At 45.6% G+C, this 26,174-nt stretch overlaps 1 protein-coding gene across 3 annotated transcripts in view; it reads left to right on the forward strand.

Annotated features, from left to right (window-relative positions):
- Positions 1-26,174, forward strand: part of LOC106658058 (protein split ends) — an 88,762-nt gene that overhangs the window by 59,482 nt on the left and 3,106 nt on the right. For all 3 annotated transcript variants that reach the window (XM_014379864.2, XM_014379865.2, XM_014379866.2), the window contains exons 3-5: positions 12,011-12,283; positions 16,539-20,586; positions 20,669-26,152. In XM_014379864.2, coding sequence (XP_014235350.1) covers positions 12,011-12,283; positions 16,539-20,586; positions 20,669-26,152 — 9,805 coding nt within the window. The remainder of the gene's footprint in view (positions 1-12,010; positions 12,284-16,538; positions 20,587-20,668; positions 26,153-26,174) is intronic.

Genomic DNA, 26,174 nt, shown 5'->3' on the forward strand with positions numbered 1-26,174 from the left:
CACGCACTTTTTTTTTTTTTACTCTCTCGATACTAAAATATAAATCTTGGATCCAATACACGTTACGACGCCGCAGCGTGAACATTTCCGAAAAATTTCATCTACTATAAGTGACTCTTTGTTATCGAGAGTGCGTGAGTGCCCAGAACAATGTCAAAGTGCGTCGTTTGTTTTTCTTTTTTGTCAAGACTATCCGAGGATCCCGACTGGGGTATACTTCTCGCGTGAGTTCAAGCGCGAGCGGCGCAAGATCGTTGACTGGAACAGCCACGATCAGCGATGCTAGTTCCTCGGAAGATTCAAAGGCCTGATACTCTTCCCGAGTTTCCGATCTCCGAGATATCTTTCAGCGCTGCGAGATCGACCTTTTTACATCTCGCCGCCAAACACAGCGGGATCCGCAACTGGGACTCGGTGGTGAAGAGCCTCTTCAAGATCTACAACGGTTTCGACGTGAACTACTAGGAGAGAGGCACGGGGCTCAGGAATTTCCACTTGGCCTGCATGTCCGATCGCGACCATCGAAATGATCGAACTGCTGCTGAAGAAAGGCGCCGATCCGAATCACGCCGACGAAGACGGATACATTTCGCTGCACACGATCTGAGGAAGGGTGAAGAATGACGACGGCTTGGTGAAAATGTTGTTCCGGGTGTGCGACGAGATGCAGCAGGAGGTGAAGATCGACGTAAGGAACAAGTGGAGCAACACGTCGTTGAATCTGGCTCTGCTGTATGGAAACAAGGAGGAGACCGAGGCACCGATCTGAAACAAGCGCACTTTATTCGTCAAGGAGACGACGATGAAAATCGGCGATAAAGATGAAAAGGACAAGAACAAAGAAAACGAAGAAACGGATGATGTCGAATTGATCGAGGAATTTTTCAAGGTCGTCGACGATATCGGCCATACGGTGCAGCTCGACGTGGGGAACAAGGCGGGCGACACGCCCCTCTACTTCGCTCTGAGCTGCGGCAATGAAAAGGCAACCGAGTGAATACTGAGAAGAGGCACGATCCAAATTCGATCAACGCCAGATGAGAGACTCCGCTGCACGTCATTTGCTGCTGCCAATCCTCCGGGGGATACTACAAGTTGGCCAAGTTGTTCTTTGAGGTCAATGACGAGCTAAAGCACCATCAGGTGCAGCCTGAATAGTCTGGGCCACCATCCACTGGCTGTGGCGAATCCTGATCCGGACTTGCTCGATTTGCTCCTCGATCGGAGCGCTGAGAGATGCTTGGTTGCTTTTTCCCGTTAGGTAGTTACTACGACCTGGAGAATTGGAGCGCCAATCACGATTTCTAGCTGAGACTGGCCACGGATGCGATAGTCTGTCGAGTACGCGGCGATCGAAAAGTTGGAAAAATAACTCGACGATCAGCATTGGGGGTGGGACGACGACGAGGAGTTCGCGAGCAAGGTCAAAGAGATAAGGATGAACGCGAATCTGTCGCTTTAAAATCTGATCCTGTTGCCGGACCAGTAAACAACCAAACGGGTGACACACGAAGACTATCGCAATTTAGCAAGGAATAACAAATTGTGGGCACTTAGCAACGAGATTTACGAGGATGCTTACGCTATGCATATGTGCAAAATTTTTTTTAAGCGGACATTTTATAGTCAAATTTTTAAGTTCTTACTTTAAAATCGGAAAATATAAAATATTACTTGGAATGTTCCATCGCAAAATAATTGTGAGGCTGAATTTATTGCGTCCATCATCTGGTTATCTATAAAAATCAAAGCCACGGACTCGTCCTCACCCGTGGCCGTTCCCTTATAAAAGTCTTCTAAACGATCATATTCTTTGGCAATGATATTGCCCGCGTCCGCCAAATCTCGAGGAGTTCGTGGCCTCATAGCGTCTCTGGTTTTCTGCATCAATCCGCTGACTTTACCATACGCGCTTAGCTCGTCAAGCACTAGTGGAGCGTATCTAGATAAAAGGTGTAAATAGAGTCATTGTACTTTATATAGCATGATGTAACGATGTTAGTCAACAGTGTTAACTGACTTTTTTTCGATCTTCAGGACATCGTAAATGTCCTTCAGAAATTCCTTATATCTGGCCCTTTGGACTCGGTCCACTAAATCCTCCTGGAACTCGAGTCGCAAAAGAAATAGATGATCTGGCGTGCACATGTGCACGCCATCTTCTCCTATAAAATTTTCATCTTCATAGCAATTCTCCCTCTCGACGAACACAATTGCGTTGCATTTCAACGGGAGGCGATAAGCGCAACGGTACGTAAGACCGGGAGGTCGAGGGTCCTTATGATAAAAGTGACCTTTGTAATAATACCTAAAGGTATTTTCTCTTTGTCCACGGACCCGCAACATCCTCGAATTTCAACTACAAAATGTATAGAAAAGGCAATGATGGTTATAAAAATAGAGATTTTTTTTTCATTGACTAAAATTACAGCGGAAAAGCACATAGCCTTCCCTAAAGTAACAACGCTCTCTCGTTCGCTCGCTCGACATCCACGAAATGTAAGGATATTCCAAAGAAAAGCTCGTCTGCCCGTGGATAGATACGAATAATGACCAAGTAAATGTATAAGAGCTCGGAGCTTGCAATCACCGTCGTCATTGATCTATCGTCCTGGCGCATACATTAGCATCGGGGGGATAATTCGACGGGCACACGCGGTTATAAATAACTTTTTTTCCACGAGCGTTTCAATGTTGGATGGGCAATAATTTATAGAATCATCCGGGCCCGTCAATGAAATCATACACTTTTCCCGGGCGCAACTTGCGCAATCGGACGGCTCGGCTTTTATAATACTGAATCTTTGATTCGCTCATATCCTTGGAAGACGCAATGTCATTCTTCGTCGTTTCCCTTGGCGGCCAAATTATATTCCATAGGTAAGTTATTAATAAAACCTGACGGCTATTCCATACATAGTCGCAGCTCAAAGTAACACACGTGAGAATATCGATGCGTTTATTATAATCGACGGCTAAAAGCACGCATATCTTAATTGAGCGTGTGCGCGTGTGTGTTTGTGCATGTGCACGTTTTGGATAAGGAGTGCGCGGCGTGTGAGGGTAACGTTCTCTAGCTTTTAAAACGCACTCACGAAGACAAACTTTCCGAGTGACAACAAAAGATGCAGCGCTGCCGAAACTCTGAACTTGCGCGGCCAGTTACCCAAGACCGCATAGATAGAGAGAAAGAGAAAAAGACAGACCGAGCGCGACGGCGCGGTAGGGTAGGAATTCTTTGCTACACTCAATATTTCAATCATCCAAGCGCGAGTGAGCGCGTGCGGAATGGCTTTAAATTTTTCATATTTCAAGCAGCAGCAGGCTCTATTCTGCTCTCCTGCAATGCCGTGTCTCTTATCAACTATTTATAATGTGTATGTATATAACATGCATACATGTATACAAGCTCCACACATACACGTGCACATGCACGCATACACGCGCGCGGGCTTAGGCGTTCACGAATTCTCCAGGGTAATCTTAAAAATGTTTTATTTGACATTTTACATTGACGACGGTAACGACGTCGGTCAAAGGTCGCACGTATCAAAAGTCCAGCTATAGATAATATGAGCCGTGGCGTTAATTTTACCGCGGTCAAATATACCGCGACATTTTCCTGATTTCGTATCTTCGATGCGCTCTATTTATAGGGACGAACTAAAGTACCAAAACAAGCGTATACACTATTTATTTTGCTAAAATACAGCGGTGCTCGTTTTATTAGTGCCACACACCGCGCGATCATCACGTATAACGTGTGCAAATATATAATCAATTACACACGCAGAAAAACACATGTGCATCGATCGAAAGGTTATTTTTTAAGGTTTCCGAAAGGGACAGAACGAAACTTGTTGCAACGTACGGTACATATTCGTACGAGACAATGTGATCGAACGAGCGAGCTAGCGTCCAAAATGAGGGGAAAAAAACGACGCGGTGGTTAAAAAAAGATGCAGAAGATGCAGAAAGAGAGGCAAGAAGAATAAGAGAGAGACTGCGAGCTATGCGGCCAAGAACGAATATTGCTATTAATTTTTTTTTCACCGGGGCGATCTTCTGGCTATGACGACGGCGAGAGCTCGTTCCATTCGGTGAAGTTACGGCAACTCGCGTCTCGAAAAGAAGGTGGAAAGTCACGATGACGTGAGCCGCTGCAGTGGTGACGGACGGATGCACTCCAACTCGACAGGCCGATTGGTTTCGCAGTGACGTCGGTACCTCGGTACGATAGCGTGAGCCGCTGCAGTGGTGACGGACGGATGCTGACGAAGGCGAGGTTTTAGGCTAGGTTTTCTCAACGAAGTTATCATCACTGATGACTCTGGCGAAGTTTGTTGATCTAAATAACGTGAACTTGGCGACAAGCCTTCGAACTTACATTCTATTTGAGAAATTAAATATATTTAATATTTAATATATTTATTAAATAATTAAATATATTTAATATTTAATATTCTATTTGAGAAATTAAATATATTTAATATTTAATATATTTATTAAATAATTAAATATATATACTGTATCAAGTTCGAAATAAAAAAATTCAAAATCTTGATTAATTTTTTTTCAAATTATAAGATAAGTGCGAGTATGACAATCTTATTCTTGTGATTTGAATCGAACTCTAAAAATTTTTTTTTCCCAAGTTGGAGAGGTTTAATCTTAACTTGCATTTGAACTATTACTTAGCTGTGAATGTAATAGAAATAATTTTATTCCAACAATCATTCAGGCAAACTGAAATGTTATTTTTCCAACGATGAACACACAAAATTTTAATAGAATGATTCAATAGTGATAATTACTGCTTAAAAAAATCATGTAAAGTCGTTTTATTCGTCTCCTCATTGGTGGAAGAGTAACTGCGCCTCGCTTCATGATTGGTCGGAATCTCGCGTCGGCCGTTTATTTTATAATTTTTTTAATGGGAGAACTTAAATGTGGCGTTTGTTTAGATGTTTATATTCGTAAGTCATTGGTTATTTTCATTTCACTTGAATAATTGGCGCGCGCGAGCGCGCCACATATCACTAGTCATGTCAAATGAACATTCGTTTGATAAAATCGTACTTATGACTCGACTTGCCTCTCCGTCATAATTAAAAACAAGACATTCGCACTCGCCATTCATGTAATGAAAAACATTCAATTCACACGGAAACAAAGTTCATATAAATGTTTAAATTGATAAATGATATTTTTTCACATTTAAAACAAATTTTCTGATTATTTATTTTTTAAGAGCATGCAGAAAATTTATAAAAATGAAGAAATTATCATTTTTCATACCACGCAGTCTCTCGGTCAATTTCATATCATCGATTTGATTGATTAATAAGGCTAAATTTATCGAACTATGCTGCTATGCTACCCATCGATTTTATGTGTATGTGTTTTGAACAATGTACATGTTTATCAATATGCTCGCAATCATCCTGGGTAGTCCAGTCAGGGCACCAGGTCGAACTCGAAACTTGAAGATGATTTACTCCACTACATTACGGTTTTCATGCGAAAATATTACCCTAGAATGTCCACTCGGAGCATCAGGTTGTTATCAAGAATCGACGACGACTTCAACCAGAAAGCCGCGGAAATATCACCCTGCGTAACCCGCTCACGCTCTAAGTCGAAACCCAGACTCGGCGATAACTTTCTCGGGGAAGTCGCGATATTTTGGCGCAAATGTCATCGTGAAGATGTATTTTTGAATTTTTTACGTGTATCATAAGCATACTAATAATAAATCAGGAATAATCTGAAATCCCATAAACTCTTCTTTTAAAAGAACATGTATGAGCAAGTATGTCCGTCTTATTCTTATATTTTTTTAAATTTTTTTTTTAAGGTATGTTCCTAAACTATTCGATTGGTAATCTTAAATCGTAAGTGATAATCAATTTCTTGGCTATGATATTATAGAAATCAAATAAATTACGTCAAGTATTGAACAAACTAACAATTTTTGGTTTCAAACTAATAGCCTACTGAAATGTTTACAATAGAATAATTAAAAACTGTGGTAATACTTTTTTCAAAAGTTTAAATAGGGGCAAGTAGGACAGTCTGATCCTTTTGAGTCTAAATTTAAAATCCTTTTGTTTTTCAAATTTTTGAAACTCTCGATCCCAATCCACCATTTATTAATTACTTGGCAATGATAGTAATGAAATCAAACATATTAAGACAAGTACTCATGCAAAGTAATATTTTTATTTCTTAAACGATAACGACAATGCAAAGTTTTTGATAGAATAATTAAATAAAATAATTAATTAATATAATTGTTAAAATTCATAGTAAATATTATTCAATTTACAATCACATATAGTGATAAGTGAAATGATAATCCCATGCGATCATTCACAGTTAACAGTGGTATGTAAAAAACCTTACCCATGACTCTACTTACCCGGCCGTCTCGATAAAATTCAAGACGTTCGCAATCGTCATACTTACAAAAATATGCAAAAAATTAACTCAATTGTAGACAATATATTAAGTAATTACCCTATACTTTTTCCGTTTTATAACGGATCTTTAACAAAATTTATTGGGGTTTCTAGGAACCTAATAATAAAGGTCCCTGTACTTAGTTTTATTGAATGGGCCTTAGAGCCCATTTTAAAAGGGGTTTTTTATTTCATTTAAAAATCTTTGAGATTTTCTATATCAAGATAGGAGCACTTAAATAAGAAAATGTACATATATCAATTAGGGTCTCCCAAAATTCAGACAGATTCTTCGAAAAAATTCAAAACTTTGGATGTGTGCCCTTTTTTGTTCAAATGTTTCTATCTTGATATAGAAAATCTTATAGATTTTTAAATAAAATATAAAACCCCTTTTAAAATGGGCCTAGTGCTATTTTATATCTTTACTCCGACGAAGTGTTTTATGAAGCCAAGACTAAGAATATTTTCCGTTAGGTATAACACTGTCTTGAAGCAGAAATTGGTGTTGATAAGAATTGCATGTGTTATTTTAGCAAGACTCATGAAAATTAATAAAATTTACTATAAAACATCTTATGAACGTGAAACATAGTACGCTAATGCAGATATATTCTATATGTTTTATAAATTTAATTTCTCTACTTAGACGGCGATGGTCAGAGCATAAAATATTATCTCAGCAATTTGATTGTGCGCTCCAATAAAAATCGAGTGTCTTTTATTCAATACAAAATATTACAATACTTACCTTAAATTTAAAATACTGTCAACTGAAATTATAAAAACCAATGGCATATCATTGAAAATTAATTGCTCAATTTGTAGACACGTGGCGTTTTGAAATATATTTATGCCATTTTAAAAAATTGGTAAAACCATGACAACCTTTTAAAAGTTTTGGAGATTTAAGGTATTTGTTCGACCACAACTGTTCAAAAGAATGTGTTATTTTAGGAAAATTTCTCATGAAGATTAGGAAAATTAGGAAGATTCCTCGTAAATTGTCTTGCCACCGCTAGGTTTCAATTTCAAACTATGTTTTTTTCGAGTTAGTTACCTAAGTTATTCATCTGGAATCCAGATTTTTTGAGTGGAACTCATCAGGATTAATAAAAAAAAGCTAAAATTTCAGTCAAAATGATAATTTTTATTTATCCAACTAAAATTCCCAAGCTGAATTTCCACGTTTAATTTTATTTTTCTAGTTGGAATATTAAAGCGAGAAAATAGAGCTAATTCTCAAATTAAGCAACGAAATTATTTACCGACATTTCTCTATTTACTTATAAGTATTTGGGTTTTTTCTATTTACTAAACTGATTGAATTTGGTCGATTGGGCTACCTAGGTTACTCAAGATTACTTGATTTTCTTATTTTTACATAATTAAATCTGCCTTGTGGGTACTTGGATTACTAGGGGTTATTTGGGTTACTTCAGTTTCAAAAATTGCTCAAGCTTGGTGATTTTCCAACTGAACATATTTGAAAAAATTGCATTATCAACTAGTGTAGATATGGTTTTTTAACCGGACAAGTTTTTCGATCCCTAAGCATGTAATCTACAATTTTATTTTTGTCTCAGAGATGAAAAGGTAAGTTTCGGCTGGAGTGTCGCGAATAAAATCAACGCCTTTGAACAACTAATTGTTCAAACGGGGTCTAAACTGGTATTCATTGTCTCTAAGAGTTTTAAGACGAAGTTAATGGCTTATTTTAAAAATTATATTTTTTGAGTTTTTTTGTGCACATTGTAATGTGCACATATAGTTGTACACAATTCTTTAGCACGTTTGGTTGTACACGTTAAATTTTACACTAATAATATATCCAAACAATTCTGCACGTGATCAAAACTCATGTTCTCGCATTTGAGCTTAGTATTTTGTGTAAGATAATCTGTGCATAATAATTGTACGTAATATTTGTGCTGAATGATTGGTGTATAAAATATCATGTGCTTAGTATCTTGTGTTGGACATTCTGTGAATTTAATTTGTGAGCATATTTAAACTTGCTTGATATTTTGTGTACACTTAAATTTATTTGTAAATACGTACAATAAAGATGTGCATATATTCTTCGGCACATTTTATTGTGTAAAATAAGTCTGTGTTTAATTTTTTTTGTGCATAAGAACATATCTATCCTTGTGCATAGATAGGATACATATATACGTACGTACTCGACGTTGGCGCAACGTTGCCAGGTCGCGGCATTATACGGCGTGCAATGTTCTTTCTCTCGTTATGTGCACTGCACCGCGCACGGACTATATACGCGCGCAAGAGAAAGACCTCGTGCGCAAGTATATATGTATACTATATACGTGTACGTATACGTTACTCGCGCGACTTTTCTCTCCCTTCCTCCTCTTTCTTTATCGTGTACTGCCTGCAGGCCAAACCTTGAAGATTCTCTTTCTTTGCTCGTCGTCGTCCAACTTGTCTTTGTGCATGCGTACGTACATACTACACGCGAGAGCCAAGATCTTGAATGCCCATGCAGCAACAACAACGAAGGTACTCGGCTCCTTTATTATACATTACAGTGGCGTACGCTCGTCCTTTGAACGCTTCTGGCAGGTCCTGTTGCTGTTGCTACCGCTACTGCGTCGTACGACGCAGGCAGAGTCGAATTTTCGTTGCTGCCGCTGCAGGGGACGTGTTCGTTAACTCGCTCGAGTCTCGCCGTGCGACGTAAATATTTATCCGCGACGGAATATTGACCACACACGTCGCGTTCGCGGAACTACACTACGCGCAGCTAGCGGAGAGCCTCTCTTCTGCATTGGCGCAAGAATATGAGCACGGACGTTTTTCCACGCCGTTTGGATCCGAAGACGCAAATGAGCTACAGCTATCCGTCATTATCGTCTCGGGGCCGCTTTTCTCTCTCTTTTACGATTCTCTCTGTGGCGAAAATCGCACACGAGCTGTAAGCTCGCCGCGCGCGGCACATGTCAGTCCACGCGCGCGTGTGCGTGTATATAAACACTTATGTAGCAGCAGCTATAGACTCTCCGGGTCAATGCACAGTTATCTCTTGAAACTGCGACTACAGCACAACTATTGAAAATTCAACGAATACGTAATACGCTTCACGGGCGAATCATCATCATCATTCATCAAAAGGTCTCGAAACGAGCGGCTGCTGCTGCTGCTCCGCGTGTGCAAAAGCTCACATCCAAAGAGAGTATAACGCGCGAGCGGAGACGAAACGATGCCTATGTAACGTCTATGCGCGGCTCGGGTCTCGAAAACAGCCATAAATCTTCGTTAGACCGAGTGCTGCTGTCTGAATAGCTTGATTGTGCTCTCGCCTGTGCGCTATATAGTCTAGCCCATTCTTCGAACGATATACATGTATCTATTTAAATATATCTCGTGATATGACATTGTCTCGAATTAGAGCTGAAAATTAAACGATTATTAACAGCTAGCACTAGCCAGGCTCAGTTTCTTGGCCTATCGGACGTTGATCTCTTGGATCGACAAGTTGTTTTGGCTTTTGCTTGCTTTCGGGCAAATATTAGCGGGCTCGTGATATAGAAATAATTTTGAGATTTTAAAATTTGCTGACAAGTCATACTTTCTGATTGTATGTGTAGATGAATATGAAAAATATAGAATTTGAAACTGGCATGCTGGATCAGCTGATGTATTTCGATTTTTTTACCCTGGCTAGAATATTTTGTAGTATTTATTTTCAAACCTTCCATTAGAAGCAAATTGTAAAATTATTTAAATATAATTTTAATAATCTAACGTTTTTGGCGTTTTTAGAGGGAGAATTTAAGTTAATTTAATTAGAGCGCTTTCAAAATATTAAATTCAATTTCTGTTTTTCATTTATTTGTTTTTTACAAATCAGTTGAAATGAATTCTAATTTTTTTGCGATCGAATTTTTGCAGTTTTTCACATACCCTGAATTACTGCGTATTATACGTTATGTGCCACTCTCTGGATTAAGCTTCAACTTTATAAAATTACTCGAGAATACTTCACATCGCAGGAATAAAAATATTAATGAATTTTTTTATTTCATATTTCATTTAATAAAATACGTGAATATGCGCGTATTTATGGAAGCTTCCTATTCTTGTTTTATACCACTTCACACGAGTAGACGGTTTTTACCGTCAAACTTATCAGACTCAAAATTATTTCACATTAAAGCGCGAGCACGTATCTGTCTGCGGATCAGTCATCTATACCGCTTGAGCTTAAAAATTCTTAAGTGTTATTCCACTATTCGGCGCGCAAAAAATCTCCAATTTACTGAATTGTTTGATAAACGTCGGTTTGAATATACAACTCGTACACAATCATTGCTTTAACTTTTTATCATTATTTTCTCCGAGCCCGAGTTTTTTCAAAGAATTATATGCATTTGCACTGGAATAAACTGTGTCACATTGTATTTGCTTTGACATAAATTACAAAGCAAGTGGATCTTTATTAATACTAAAAATCGCTCACTTTTCTCAAAGTCCCAGAAAATAACTTTTTCATACGAATAATTTAAAAATTATTTACGCAGGATATTTTTAAAGATAATGTACACTCTCAAAAGTAAAATAATTTAAACAATATCGTTGCGTAAAAAGATCGATACAGGACTGAGGTAAAATAGCCTTATGTGGTATTACGCATGGTATCATAGAGACTGGCGTTAGTCGCTATCGAGGAAAGGGCGTTGCCGCACCCATACGATTATTCAGGCAAAGAATACGAGCGAGCGAGATAGAGATACTTTTAGTATAGACCATATAGACTGGTGAAGTGTTTTGTAAAAAGAAGCAGGTCGTTCCGTACTTACTTCTCTCTTTCTCTCTCTCTCTCTCTTTCCTTCTATATACGTGTATAAAACGGCGGCGTTGGCGGCAGCAGATTATACTTGGCAATCAATATTGCATTGATTGGCATTGCAGTGCTCGGGCTCGTCGGAAGCTATATATAGCGTGGCGTACGAAGAATGTCCAACAAATATAACTGCGAACGCCGTCTCTTTCTCTCATTCTATACGTGGAGTTGTTTGATAATTGCTCTAGCGAACAAAACTCGCGCTCGATTTCTGTTCTCGGATATATAACTATACAGGTGTGTGCAGCAGCAGCAGCAGCAGCGCAGAGAGAACCTCGTTATAAACAATCGAAAGCTTATATATATCTTTCTATTATTGAGTATCGGCATTGTTCAGCCATTGCAAAAGATAGAGAGAGGCTAGCGAAGTGAGGCGCGCGCGAGCTACGAAGAAGGAAAAAAAATCACACTCGAATCGATCGCTATCGTGTCAACGGCGTGTCGGTCCGCGCGATGAGTCGCCATGACAATCGCGCGCGCGCCCGTATCGATACCTGCGATAGTAGATTAATCAAAGAGCTGACTCGCGAGCGCGAAGATCTCTCAGTGCCTCCGCGCGCAATTAACTCCGCGTTACATGACATGGACAAATGAATTCGAAAAAATGTAATAAATTTGCAAGCTATTGCACAAGTGTTTGACACAGGATCTCTAACGTTTTTTGCCTCTTCTCTCGTTGCAGATATGGACGTGTACAGAGCGTCAAGTTGCTGCCTCGGGGCGAGGAGTGCCCCGTGGACGGCGCAGGTTCCGGCGGCTCGCTCGGCGAGGGCAGCGAAAGCGGCTCCGGCAGCGGTAGCGGCTCCCAAGGCTCGGGCGCATCGGCGACGGTTGCCTTCATGGACATCAAGTCGGCGGCTAAGGCACACGCGACAGAGCACACCCTCGACGAGAGAGCCCTCACAACTCAGTACTACGAGCCACAACACATTCAACACAGGTTTCCCACTCACGGGTAAGTTCGACCAAAAGCATAAAACTATTTCATTTTTCCTATCCTTTCCACTTGACACACGGGCTGCCGCTAAGAAGTGCACGTTCTACGTACATTGTGCACATAAGCGCGTGTTATTTGTGAACATACACATTAAAACGTAAAATACGATAGAACATCGCTTGCCTCGACGTTGTCAACTGACATTGCCAACAGTGCAGTCGAGTCGACGGATCGTTATGGTCGTCTTCGTCGTCGTTGTCTCTCGTTAACGTCGCGAATACTGCGGGCTGACGATCCGTCGTCGATCCGTCAGTGATAACAAAATAGACGCAGACGCAGAGGGAGAAAGAGAACGACAGACGAAATCTCAGCTATATCTCTCGTTTTTCTTCTTCGTCTCTTCGTTTTTACGGTTTGTTGTGTCGAATGACGAGTTTTTCGAGCGCAGACATATTGTACGTGCGAAGCAGTTGTGCAATTATTTGGAGTATGCCTTCGGTAAGTCTCTCTCTCTCTCACTCTTCTCATCGGAAAGTCAGATATAGGCTTCTTCGCGCCTATATACGTAAGTCGTTTATCTGGCTCGGATTATCGTCACCCGTCGCCGCATACATACACGTTATGTAGAAAATCAACAGCGGCAGTAGCAGATAGTATACCTACATACTCGACGTTTTTAATCGTTTGCTCGCGGGCAAAACCTCAGTTGCAATTATTGATCCAATTCGACGGTAAAAAAAGAAGAAGAAAAAATGTGGTTAAGCTGCTTACACTGGGCTGCTGTTGCTGTTTGATTCGCTCATAAACTAAAACGTATTCATAATGTGTGTGTGTGTTTGTGATCGCGTGGAAGCGAGACGCGAGCATGTGGCGCGGGTTATCGCACGCGAAGCAAAGTCGATCGCGCGCGCGCCAGTATATAATAATAAGTACGCAGTTGCCCACGATGACTCGATGAGAAAACAGGTGTTTTACATAACACACTTGGAGCTTCGATCAGTGCGCGTGAGCTCGAGTAGCTCCGCGATGAATTACCAAAGTAGAGAAACTACTTGGACGAGTTAGATCTTACTGAGAACGAAAAAAATCTAAATTCAAAAATTTCCATTTTCTTCAGAGTTTTGAAATTTGCATCTCGACGTGTCGCGGTGTACGTAGAAGATGATCACGAGGCCACGACGTAACGTGGTCTCATAACTAGATTTCGAGGTAAAAATGTCCAAATAAAAAAAAAGAAATAAAAACGTGGGAACGAAAAGTAGTTGCAACAGAAAAAAAGTGTCAATACGCTATCGTATCTTGCAAGGCGTTTTTTTCTTCGTTCAGTTAGATTCGATCGTGTATGTGAGCAGACGCGCACGAACGATCGCAATTTTGTCGTCGACGCAAGAACCTACGACGGAGCGCCAGAGAGAGAGAGAGAGAGAGAGAGAGAGAGAGAGAGAGAGAGAAATATACACATACGTGTCATAGTCGACGAATTGCAATGTTGCCGTTTTTATATACGCGCGGATTTAAGCTCCGAGAGAGACGAGTCATCGTCTCCTCGTGATTGCACACGTTCGTTTTCTTGATACACATACACAATATGCACACATATATGTTGTAAAATACGTAAATACGCTTCTCTCGGCATATCTAGAATATTGGAGCGCACCTCGAGCAGTTCTCGAGAGCTAAATTGACGCGACGTGTATATACGTATATTAAGGCGAGCGTGCAATCACCTAGCCCCACGTGTCTCGTTCGAAACTTTAGCCCCCGCGACGCGATAGCTTATCAACGACGATCCTCGCTGTGCCAAAGGTGAGAGAGAGAGAGAGAGAGAGAGAGAGAGACAGAAATGCCCTGGAGCTGATGGCCATCGCTGCGGGTATCCGCGTTGAGCCATTCCTCCGAGGGGAACAACAACGACTACGTCGACGACGACCCGATGCACCGCCCGCGGTCCATGTCATTTCGCTCCTATATTCGTGTATTATCCGATTCTGGGCGAGCATGTGTGTGTGTGTGTGTGTGTGTGTGTGTGTGTGTGTGTGTGTGTTGCGTTAATGTATAGGTTTGTAGCTAGAACGAGTGAATGCCATTTTATGCGCCGTGTGCGTCGAATAAAGCGCGTTGACCATCGGCCTCGTGTATAATATACGTGTACGATACGGTTTTTCATGTAGGTCGTCGACGTCGTCGCGCTGCAGCTCCTTCGCATGCCCCCGCAGCACATTTGCACATGCGAGAAATACATATAGCGCTGGCAATCGACTGGCGATGCCGCAAGTAAAGGTCGTTACGCGGCTTACGTGGAAAATGTGTATGGCCATTAGGTGCTCGCGCGCGCCACATAGTATCTCCGTCGCGTATATGGATGTGTGTGTACTGTGTATGTGTATAACGAGGAGATCGTAAATCAGATGGTCGCAGCAGCAACAGCAGCAGCGCGAAACGAGTACGCAGCAGTACTGTGCGATTTTGTATGCATGCGCGTATGTGTAAGCCTATATAAGCCGCGCGCACAACAACGACCGACGACGACGACGACGACGACGACGACAATCGCGCCGAGAGTCCGACGTAACGCGATTAGGTCGCGAGTCGATCGAAAGGAAAAATGATGCCAAGCGAACGCGCACTCGAGAATTTCAATGAATGCGCGCGAGCTGCACACATTATAGCCATGCAACAGCAGCACCAGCAGCACTAGCAGCTCGCGCGTCCGATGATGTTGCGCGCCGCTGTCGCAGCCGAGAAGGTCGCATAATATAATGTATCTGACTTCCAATCGGATACTTGCCACCGCTCTCCCTGTGCGCAGCTCTCGCATCATGTGTGTGTGCGTGTGTATGTTCTCGACAAAGCAAGAAGCGAGTCGCAGACAGTGGATGAAGAGAAAAAAAAACTAACAACGTCCATTGAAAAACTCGAGTGTAATAATCTAAGCAAGATTTTTTTTTTCATGCAATGCTCGCACTCGCTGAAGGCAAATTGTGTTTATACGTGTGTATGTATTATATACATATTCATGCGCGTGCAGTGTGCGTATTGTACGTGTGTAGGTTGCAACTGTTTATCGCGTATAAGCGTGCCGAGTGTCTGTCCGTATGCGTGTGTTTGTGTTGTACCTCTCGGCTCGCAGCTCGCGTTGCGAAACACCTCTGCTTATATGATACCTATGACATTTGCTTACACAATCGTCGAGAGCCAGAGATATTTGATTTAGCAGTCGCCGTTTCAACAATGCCACACGAGCTCTCTAGCTCGAGCTATGAGCTCCAAGCACGCATGCATGTGCGTATGCTGCTGCTGCTGCTGGTGTAAAATTGTGTATGCGCCGTGCTCACAGTCGTCTACCACCAGTACGTCGTACGTACAGTCGTCTCGCACTCGAGCGAGAAGCCTCCTCTTCTTCGCAGCGCGTCTGGATGCATTTGCGTATGCACACTGCGCGCGTCCCGCAACGTCCAATTTTGGCGTAATCTATAATTACAGAAGCTCGTAAATAGGCTCTGTCTCTCTGACTCTTGTGAAGCTTTGATTTTTGCCTCGCGTCGCCGCTGACGACGACGACGACGACGACGACGAAGACGTCGACGAGTAAGATCTCTTCTTATGCATATATACTTACGTAATCGCGGCGCGCCGTGAGTAGCGATGTGCAGTCTTGACGAACGACGAACGCGGCACCCAAAGTGCGTGAACGAGGCCGAGCCAATAATTCAGAATAACGTAGCGTTATTGCACTGCGATGCTTACACGCGAATGCACTAATCAAAGGGAAGGACAGAAGCAAAAAGCAGCCGTGCGATGAAGAGTATTAAGGATTTACGAGCATTTTTCCTTGCGTCGATTTTTATTCGCCTTTATGGTCGCGATCAATACCGCAACATCGATTAATGCGTGTGTTAATAATATACCGGACGCTGTATGTGCTTCGTCATCATTATTATTATTTCTCGATGAACTGACGACAATCTCTATCTGTAGGACTTTGTCCTCTGCGGTAACGCGCGACCGCCAGCGCGTTTCGTAAGCTAGGATAATGTTCGCGCGAGCGAAGATGAATTGCATCGAGATATTTAATTAGCATACTCCGTGAGCACGGATAATGACGTCGTCGATGCACGATGTACAAGTTTTTTTATGAGAAAAAACGCACCTCGAAGCTTTATTACCCCCTTCCCTTTCGTGGCATGCAAAATAGCAGATATAGAAGTTTTATTCGTTTATAATCCATTATTTAATTTATTAATGTAAAATATGTATGTGTTTTGTGTTTCAGAAGAGAGAGGGAGCGTGAACGGGAGCGCGAAAGGGAGCGCGACCGAGAACGAGAGCGGGAGCGCGAAAGGGAGCGCGAGCGCGAGAGGGAGCGCGGCTTCGAGACGTCTGTGACGGTGGGCACCGCCAGCGGTCGCTTCGGCCGCTATGACACACCGCCCCGAGCCAGGACGTCGAGCTACAGTCGAGCGCCGGGCGGAGGAGGTGCCGCGGCCGCCAGTCCCGGCCACCCGGCCGCCATGGCGCGCAGCGCGCGTCGCGCCTACCAGGCCGACCCCTACTACGAGCCCGACTACGCGGACTCGAGGGTGCGCTTCAGGCCCTACGACGAGTACGGGCCCAGCGGCGTGCCCGTGGGCCACGACGACTACGAGCCGACGGGTCCCGCGTCCACGGCCAACGGACCCGACGACGAGATGCTCGGCCCGATGCTGCCGTCCAGCTCGTCGTCCGTTTCGTCGTCGCGCGCTCGCCACGCCGCTCTGCTGCCCGAGCACGCGGCCAATCCGGGCTCCCTGCTGCCCCCGCCGCCAGACCTGCGCCATCTACAGAAGGAGCGCGTCCATCTGCTGGAACAGCTCGAGGAGTGCGGCCACAGCAGTAGCGGCGACGAGCTCGGCCTCGGACCGCTGCAGCCCGCCAGAAAGCGGCCCAAGCTCCACGAGTCCGTCTCGGTGCCGCATCAGCCGCTTCACATACCGGACGACGACGAGCCAGAAATGGCCTCGCTGCTCGTCACTTCGCACGCCGGCCGCAAAGGCCTCGAGGTACGTCGGGTCAGCGATTCGTCCAGCAAAATGCACGTCGCACCCCTGCACCACTCGTCGCGACGATCCAGCTGCTCGGGACCCCAAGTGCCCGGCGGCAGTGGCAGTGGCAGCAAACGACGCAGAGATCAGCAGAGCGGCCGCTTCGGACAGCCATCCGGAGCTCATCATCACGCGGCCCATCACAGCAGGCATCACTCCCTCGACGAGATGGAGCCTCCGCTGATCGGTGAGCCGCACGAGCACCACCACGAGGCTGCCGTAGGCTCCAGGCCCGGTACGCCCCTTGTCGACGAGAGGCCGGAGAACATCGTCCCCACGGAGCCACGTCGTTTCCGAGAGCGAAGTCAGGACGGACCCCTGTCCCTTCCGTTGCCGAGGTTCGCCACTCAGATGCTACAGGCCAATAATCGTGCCGGAGGCCCGAAAATCGGCTCTCCGCCCTACTCTGAGCGAAGTCAGGCATCGGTGCCGCCAGTCGCCAGTCCACGAGCTACAGTCCAACCTCCAGCCTCGCCGCCTCGCAACTGCAGTAATCAACAGCAGCCGCCTTTACCTCCGACCTTGCCCTCGTCCACGAGGTCCGAGCTAAGGGAGTGCGGCTCGACCTTAGGACCGCCGACGATCGATGCACGCTCGAGTCCCAGCCCCATGAGCTCCGACAGTGAGATGATGCCGCCTTCGCCTAGTCTTGAGGAACGAATCAAATCTCTCGACGAAAAGTATGAAAAATGGTCGGGTTCTCGTACCATCAGTGCTCAGAGCAGCGACGCAAACGTCAAACTCGACTCCAAAGCACCCGAGCGCTTCCGATTCAAACACAAGCTCTTCGATCTGGATAATCTACACGAAGTGCAGCCTTCGGACATCGTCAAGTCGGTGCTATCGAAGCGGAGTGTTTTCGACGAAGACTCGAAGCGCTTGGAAAATCTCAATGAGAAGTACGAGCCAAAAGAGTTTACAGGCGTGCCCGTCGCCGCGAGCCTGGTGGCCAAAAGCAGCGCTGCCGCGGCCGTTAGCCAGGCAGGTGGCAAGCTCGGCCTACAGTATCCCTTTCCTAGTCATCCGCCGCCGCCGGCAGCGCCCGTTACGCCGACCGGCCTCACACCCAAAACAGCAAGTCCCGAGTTACCGCCGGTGTCGTTCCCGCCTGCTACCGCCGTGCTCGCCGCTTCTACAAGCCGTTCTATCAACGTCAACGCCCTCGGAGCCAGTCCCGCGTCCATTAGCAGTGCCGCCTCTTCGCCGACAACGACCGACGATCATCAGGTCCGCGTCAAGCATAGACGCGACAGCTACAAAGACAGCAGAGACTCCTCCAAACACAACTCCAGCAAGTCCGCCAAAGATTCGCCACACTCGTCGACGAGTTGCTCAAACTCTCCTCTCTCTACGTTCCCTTCGTCGCGACGCTCGCGTAAAGAAGAAGATGCCAGTAAAGAGCGATCAATACCTGGTACGCCTGACGTCGATGCTATGGATCACAAACAAGACTACAGAAATAGTAGTAAGGATAGTCACAGTACAGATAGACGCGAAAAAGTCGAACGCGAAGAGAGAGAAAGAAAAGAACGTGAAGAACGAGACAGACTCGAAAGAGAACATCAAGAGAAAGTCGAGAGGGAGCAGCGCGAAAAGCTCGAACGGGAACAGCGAGAAAGGCACGAAAAGCTGGAGAAAGAGCGCGAAGAACGTGAACGCAAGGAGCGTGAACAGCGCGAGCAGCAGCGCGAAGAACAACTTCAGCGTGAACGTAAAGAGCGTGAACAACGCGAGCGGCTTGAACAGGAACAGCAGCAGCGTGAACGTAAGGAGCGTGAACAGGAACAACACCAGCGTGAACGTAAGGAGCGTGAACAACGCGAGCAGCGTGAACAGGAACAACACCAGCGAGAAAAACGAGAGAAAGAGCGTCTCGAAAAAGAACGTTTGGATAAAGAGAGACACGAGAAAGAACGCCTCGAAAAAGAGCGACAAGAACGCAAGGAAAGAGAAGAACGAGAAAGACGCGAACGTGAGGAGCGCGATCGCAAAGATCGCGAAGAACGCGAACGCAAGGAAAAATTGGAAAAAGATCGACTGCGTAAAGAGCGCGAAGATCAAGAGCGCAGGGACAAAGAGGAGCGCGAAAAACGTCGAGAAGAAAAGGAGCGCGTCGAGCGCGAAAGAAAACGCGAACGAGATGAACGTGAGCGTCTTGAGCGCGAAAGGCGGAAGGAGCGAGAAGACAAGGAGAGGCGCGACCGAGATGACAAAGAGCGCCTTGAGAAAGATAAGCACGACCGAGACAAGAGACGAGATCGCGAGGAAAGCGAGAGGCGAGACAAAGAAAAGGCCGAACGCGACAAAAGGCGAGATCGTGAGGAAAAAGACCGCGACAAGAGCGAAAAAGACAAGGAACGTGAAAAGGATAAACGCGAGCGTGACGACAGCAGAAGAAACGTCGTGGAAAATCATTTGCAACTTTCTAATTGCCAAGTCAACTCGACGCATCCTGCGCCTGTGTCGAACAAACGTCGAGGTTCGCACGACATTTCCTCAAGCAACGACGAGCCCAAAGAATCCAAGCGCCCAAGGCTCTCCTCCGAACATCGTAGGGATAGCAAGGACAAGTCCAAGCCCAATCGTCACTCAGAGGACAGGAAGCATCGCAGTGAGTCTCATAAATCCAGTCGAGAGATCCGAGATAATCGCGATATCAGGGATAATCGTGATGGCGTCAAAGACTCCATATCTCCTCAAGATAGTCGAGACTCGCATCCCGAGCTTCTACGGGAGTCGAGCAAAGAAGGAAAAGAAAACAACAATCGAGACGTCCTCAGCAAAGAAAAACAACGTAGCAAGAAAAATCGGTCCGATAGGCCACGAGAAATCGAGACTTTGGACGTATCGAAACTGTTCTTCTACGGAAATACGGATGAACCAGAATTCATCAAAAGACTGGAATATTCCAAGAAGATGGAGGCGTCCCTACCAAACGAACATTCCTCGAGTGTGCCGCATAATCACGTTAAAGAAATTCATCAGCAACAAATGATTCAGCAACATCAACAACATTTGCACATTCATCAAATGCATTACAAAGAGTTGCACAGCGATGCAGACGAGGGGGGCCTTTCAACGCATGAATCGCCTCGCAGGCCAGACACTGACAGCGATGAACCAAAGAAACACTCAATATTCGATGTCATTGTTGACGAGCCTGCATACATTAGTATGTACGATAAGGTCAAAGCTCGGTCGACGAAAAATATGCAGAAGCTTGAGGAGGAAAAACGACAGGTAAGACAAGTTTTCTTTCATGTTACGATTTAATTGATTCAGATTTAATTTTAATACATGAAAATTTTAATTTCTGCTTTAGGTTCGGTTGAAGGACAAATTTTCGCAGTTGAAGCAGAGCAGGGCTCGGCGAGAAGAAAAGAAACAAAGTACATCGTGGGATGGGGACTCAGTAAGTAGTAAAGCACTCACCGAAGATGAAGTGACTTCCGAATCCGATTCCACGAGAACTAAATCTTTGTCGCGGAAAGGCTCGAGATCGCGAATACACAGCGATACGAGCGAAGATGAATCCTTCAATGCCAAGCTCAACAGTATCAAACGTGAACATTTCAACGAGAATGAAGTCGACTTGGGCTTTGCCGACACCGAAGAGAAACATCCTCGTGACAACAAGAATAACTTACTTATAAATAACGTTAGAATCAAGGAAGAAGTAAGAACGTCCGAGGATGAGGAAAAGCTTTATCACTCGTTACTTGCCGGTAGGCAGATGCCTCTAAACAATCTCGATCGCGATTCGCGTAAGAAATCTCACAAGAAGAAGCAAAAGCGACAGAAAAATTCGATTTCGTCGAGTGAAGAGGGAGGCGTCGTGAAAAGTGAGCCCGTCGAGAATCACGATTATAAGTACTCGAATGCGCATTCCAATCACATCGACAGTGCGGGTGATAATAACGACTCGCTCCCAAATTTGTACAACTCAATGCTCACCTCGACACACAGTGAGAGTGAGGAACAGCGTCCGTCCAAAGAAAAAGAAAAGAAACTGCGCAGCAAGAAAGACAAACACCGCGATCGGGAGCTGTCCGAGAGCAAAATGAAGGCTCGTAAAAAGCGTTTGAATCGTCAAGATACTCGGGAAAGTCAACGAATGGAGGACATCTTTGGGCCTTTGTCCGACGACGTCGATGAATCGATTGAAAGTAGCGTCTTCAATCGACTCAGCAATTCAAAGGCTAGTAGTAGTTCACCACACGAAAATCATCAAGCCGGTTATCACTCTGATGACGAAGGTTTACAAAGCCCTCCACGCGTCGACCAGGAGCGGATACGACGAAAATCAGAGAAGAAAAGACGCCACGCGCCGTCTCGGCCCGAAGAACAACCGATCGAGACGAGTCGAGAAATCGAGGCAAAGCTCTTTGGACAACTCAGTAGCTCTCCGAAATCTAGTACAGAGCAGGACGTCTTCCGCTTCACCGACTGCGATAATGACAGCCACGAGCCGTCTACACCCACGCCCGCTCAGTCGGACAAGCTCAAAGAGAAAAAGAAGAAGCGCAAGAAGTCAAAGGACGAGCGCTCGCACAACAAGGACTATCACCATCATCACCATCACCATCATCATCACCAGTCGCAGAGCGAAAAGTCAAGCGCTGCTGGCAGCAGTATGCCCTATCTTGGTCCAAGCGAGACAAGTCCGCCAAGAGCCAGTAGTCCGATGGCGGCTACTAAGCCGATGTCGCCCAATTTGCCTAGATTACCGACTTGTCTGGCTTCGCCTAAAGAGGGTATGCCAAGTCCCATTAAAAAGACAGCCTCGAACGAGTCTATCGCTGACATCGAATCCGCCAAGTCCGACAAAAAGAAAGTTGACACTATCATTCCCGGTTTTGGCTTAGAAGTCGATGAAAGCATCCACGAAAGTGCCGTTAAAAGCATTTCCGAGCCAGACGAGCGTGAAAGTCTCAACTCTAGTCGAGATGAACAAGAGCTACCCGATGAACCAGCGCCGGCGCCTCAACCAGACGATAACAAACCGCGAGCTATCATCTCGATGGAAGAAACGGCTGATGCTGTTGCCGCCTTGCTTGAGGAAACTTTTGGATCGAACGAAGACTACGAAGGCTTCGAAGACGTCATGTCCGAAGAATCATCTGCAGTTGCCACGACAACAACCGCTTCTGCTGTAGCAACACCTTCAACACCTCCTGCAGTTACGGTAGCGGCTTCGCAGCCAGAGCCAGTCCCGTACAGCGATGAAACGCAAAAGGCCGTCGACAGTCTGAGCGCTGATATAGATCTGAAACCCGACACACCTCAAAGTGAAAATGATCTTCAAATTGACACAGATAATGAAGACGATATGGAACCAGAGCCAGTGGAAAGTCCATCGGTGTATAAATCGCCTCTGAAAACACCCATACCAGGTCTTGAAAAGAGCTTGGAAAGTCCATCTCTAGCATCTTCTCCAGGACCAGTTGTTGCAGCGCACTCTTGGAGTTTGACGGAGCCAAAGGCCGATCGAGAACAAGCTAAGGTACCGCGCGCCGATGCCGCAGAACCAAGCGCCTGTGCGTCGGAGCCGGAAGCGCCCAAGAGTCTACCCGCACCACAGCAGACTTCTCAAGCTACAATGCCACAAGCCATCTGCGAACCAAACAAAGTCGTACCGATTTACCAACGATTACCTATAGTAGTGCAGAGCCAAGTGCCGACCAGTCGACATGCTACACCTCGAACACATGCGACCACGAATCCGTTGGCAGCCGTTGGCAATGCAGTAAGTGGATTGGCTCGAATATCTCAGCCCCCGTCACCCAGCACTCAGTGGCCGCCGCGAACAACAAGCGCTAGTATGCGCATACCAGTGAGTGTACCTCTGTCAGGCAGTTCTCATCGACCAGAGAATATTTACTCTACGGCCAGTAGCCACTTACAGCAGCAGCAGCAACCGGTAATTCAACATGCTCCTGGCATGAGAGCTGCAGCGCCAAATTATCCACGAGGTGGCTTGCCACCGTTGTCGCTGAGCGTTGCTCCCACGAAGCCCTACAATCCTGTGAGCTCGCAACCATCTTCTGCTAAATCAGTCATTGAAACTTTGATTGCAGCGAGTGCAAATGACCCAGCGCCTCGTATGGACGATGAACCTAAGCTTCCTGAAGCCGGCGGAAAGGTTTCGACGTCGCCCAAGGTGCCGTCGCCCAATCAGCCACCAACATACATTCCGGAAACGGCCAAAGTCGATACTGCTTTCAACTTAAAGAACAACAATACAGCGATTCTGGATGTTCGACAAAAGCAGGAGATCGAGCGTTTGAATATGTTGACAAATACCCATCTGACTCATACAACGGTTCAGAGTCCTGTCATCGTCGCTCATGGGCAATCGTATGTCGCGCATCCACTTCTTACTGGACACTCTATGATTCAGACGCCTAAGACGAGCCTGCCTCATCTGAAGGCTGAGACTGATTTAATTAAGAGTGAACCCGAGATTGCGAAGATAGAAGCATTAAAGGCACCAGTTAATGAAATTTCCAATAATGTACCAATAAAATCAGAAGATCTTAAATCTCCTATAGTCGATGCTATTAAATCAGAGCCAGAACCAATACAGCAAACTCCAAATATTGCTGAAATGAAACAAGAGGTAAAACAAAAGCCTGAACCAGAACTCATGGAAGTGGTTGCTACTGTGAAAACCGATGAGCCACCTACTGCTGTGAAAGAAGAACCTACAGATAGTAAAGAGGACAGTGATTATTGGTCAGCTAAAGAAGTGAACATTGAAAGCGTGATAAAGAAGGTGGATGCATTATGTGACTCGGAAAGTAACGAGGCTAACGACATCCCGGATCATAACGAGATTGAACACGATGAAGAGCTCGATCACGACGTCGAATCTCACGAGAATAATAAGAGCGATGCAGATTCCTGGCATGAGTCTGAATCGATCGAAGACGAGTCTAAGCGTGGTGACAACGCTTTGCACGATGACGATCATGACGAAGGAGTCGATGCTAGTTTCGACGGAGAATCCGTACGTGGTCGTCGTGGACGTTCTAAAAACAGGCGTGGAGTAACTGTGCCAGCGCGTGGAGCTGGAGTTACAACAAGACGTGGTGGTCGTCAGCAACAGCAACCACAACCACAACCGCAGCCGCAGTCACAGCCACAGCCGCAACAACAACCTCATCAACAACAGCAAGTTAATGTCGCCAATGCCTTGCCTGCAACTCCAAGTCGCAGAGGATCAGGTCGTGGTGCAAAATCTAGTAGGCTGAATGCTGAAAAGAATAAGCTGCCGGCTGACGTCTACGAATTCCACGATGACAGCGAGGAAGATAACGGTGGACGTCCGCGTCTGATACTGACTATAAAATCACCTGGCCCGAGTCCGGTGGCAGTTGTTAAAGAAACCACAACTACGGAAGAGTTCGTTGCTCCCAGCCCAACTCTGCCACCGGTCGTGGTTGCTAGTACCAGCATCCCAACGCCACCAGCTGTCACGGTCGTTTGCAGCACCGTCAGCAGTAACAGCAGCCACAATGCCACATCGCCTATCACAACGACCGTGGATACGACAGCGTCCATTACTCCAATTACGTCACCGGTTGTTGTTAGTCCAGTCTCCAGTGTAGTATCTGGCAATCCACGCAAATCTCGTCGTTTGGCCGAAAAAGATATCAATCGTTCGACTATCGATGACGTTATCGAAGACGTCGTACGTGGTGGAGTCAACAAAAACGCCGCAGTTGTAGCTGCTACTCGTAGAACCACTCGACAGAGCGTGGCCCCGCCAGCAAAAGTATTGGTTCAGCCGCAAATTCAGCAGCCACAACATCAGCAGCCGCAGCAGCTTCCAGTACCGGAAACACGCAAGTCCACGAGAGTCGGCAAGAAAGTGGCTGCTGTCAAAGGCGCCATTGACGTTACTGATGACGAGTCCAAGTCCAAGATCGATTCGCCCATTGCTTCAGAAGAGCAGCAATTACCACCAGCCAAGAACGAAGAACTCGTTACAAATAAGGTTGAAGCATCGGGTGCACCTCATGAGCCAGTTAGCTTGATCGATCCAGTCACCGGTGAGCTCATACCCGTTAGGGAATCAAAAGAAGGACAGTACATTCCGGTATCGGCGGCCAATGCTCGATTAGCTGCCATGGCAAAACCGACTGCAGAGCTTGAAGCTCCGAAGATTCCGCAGACATCTGTGTCTGTGATCGCTCAGTCAACGACACCTGCAGCCACTACTTCGCCCAGCATATCTATAACTCCTCAGATAACTAGCAACAAACCTACGAGCTTGAAAGCTCACGTGCTCAATGCCAGTAAATTGGCGAGTCAGCAGGCCGCTGCCGCCGCTGCTGCAAGTGCAACTGCTCCTGCTGTTCCTGCTCCTGTAGTTGCTTCTGTTCCACCGGTGCATCCGTCGGTTAAGAGCATCATTGGTAGAGTCGCTTCGCCTAGTATTGATCATCCATCTAATGGCAAGCCTATGTCACCAGTTCTTAATATGACCAATGGTCCACCCAATCCGAAGCAGCATCTTCTGCAAGCTGTTAAACAGCAACAACAACAGCAACAGCAACAGCAGCAACAGCAGCAACAGCAGCAACAGCAGCAACAGCCCGCTCTTGCTAATATGTCGAGAGTACAACCACCGATACAGTCGCCAGTTCTTAAACCGATCAATGGCCATCCGATCACTCCAAAAGCTCATCTGCTGCAAGCCGTAGCTGTTAGTACAGCACCGCCACCCACACACCACATACCAACACAAACTATGGTTTCTGCTGTCTCATGTGGCGTCAGAACTACTCCTCTTCAATCGACTGTACGTATTCGCTTTGTTAATT

Source organism: Trichogramma pretiosum, unplaced genomic scaffold, assembly GCF_000599845.2.
Source record: "Trichogramma pretiosum strain Unisexual culture from Peru unplaced genomic scaffold, Tpre_2.0 scaffold6, whole genome shotgun sequence".
NCBI lineage: Eukaryota > Metazoa > Arthropoda > Insecta > Hymenoptera > Trichogrammatidae > Trichogramma > Trichogramma pretiosum.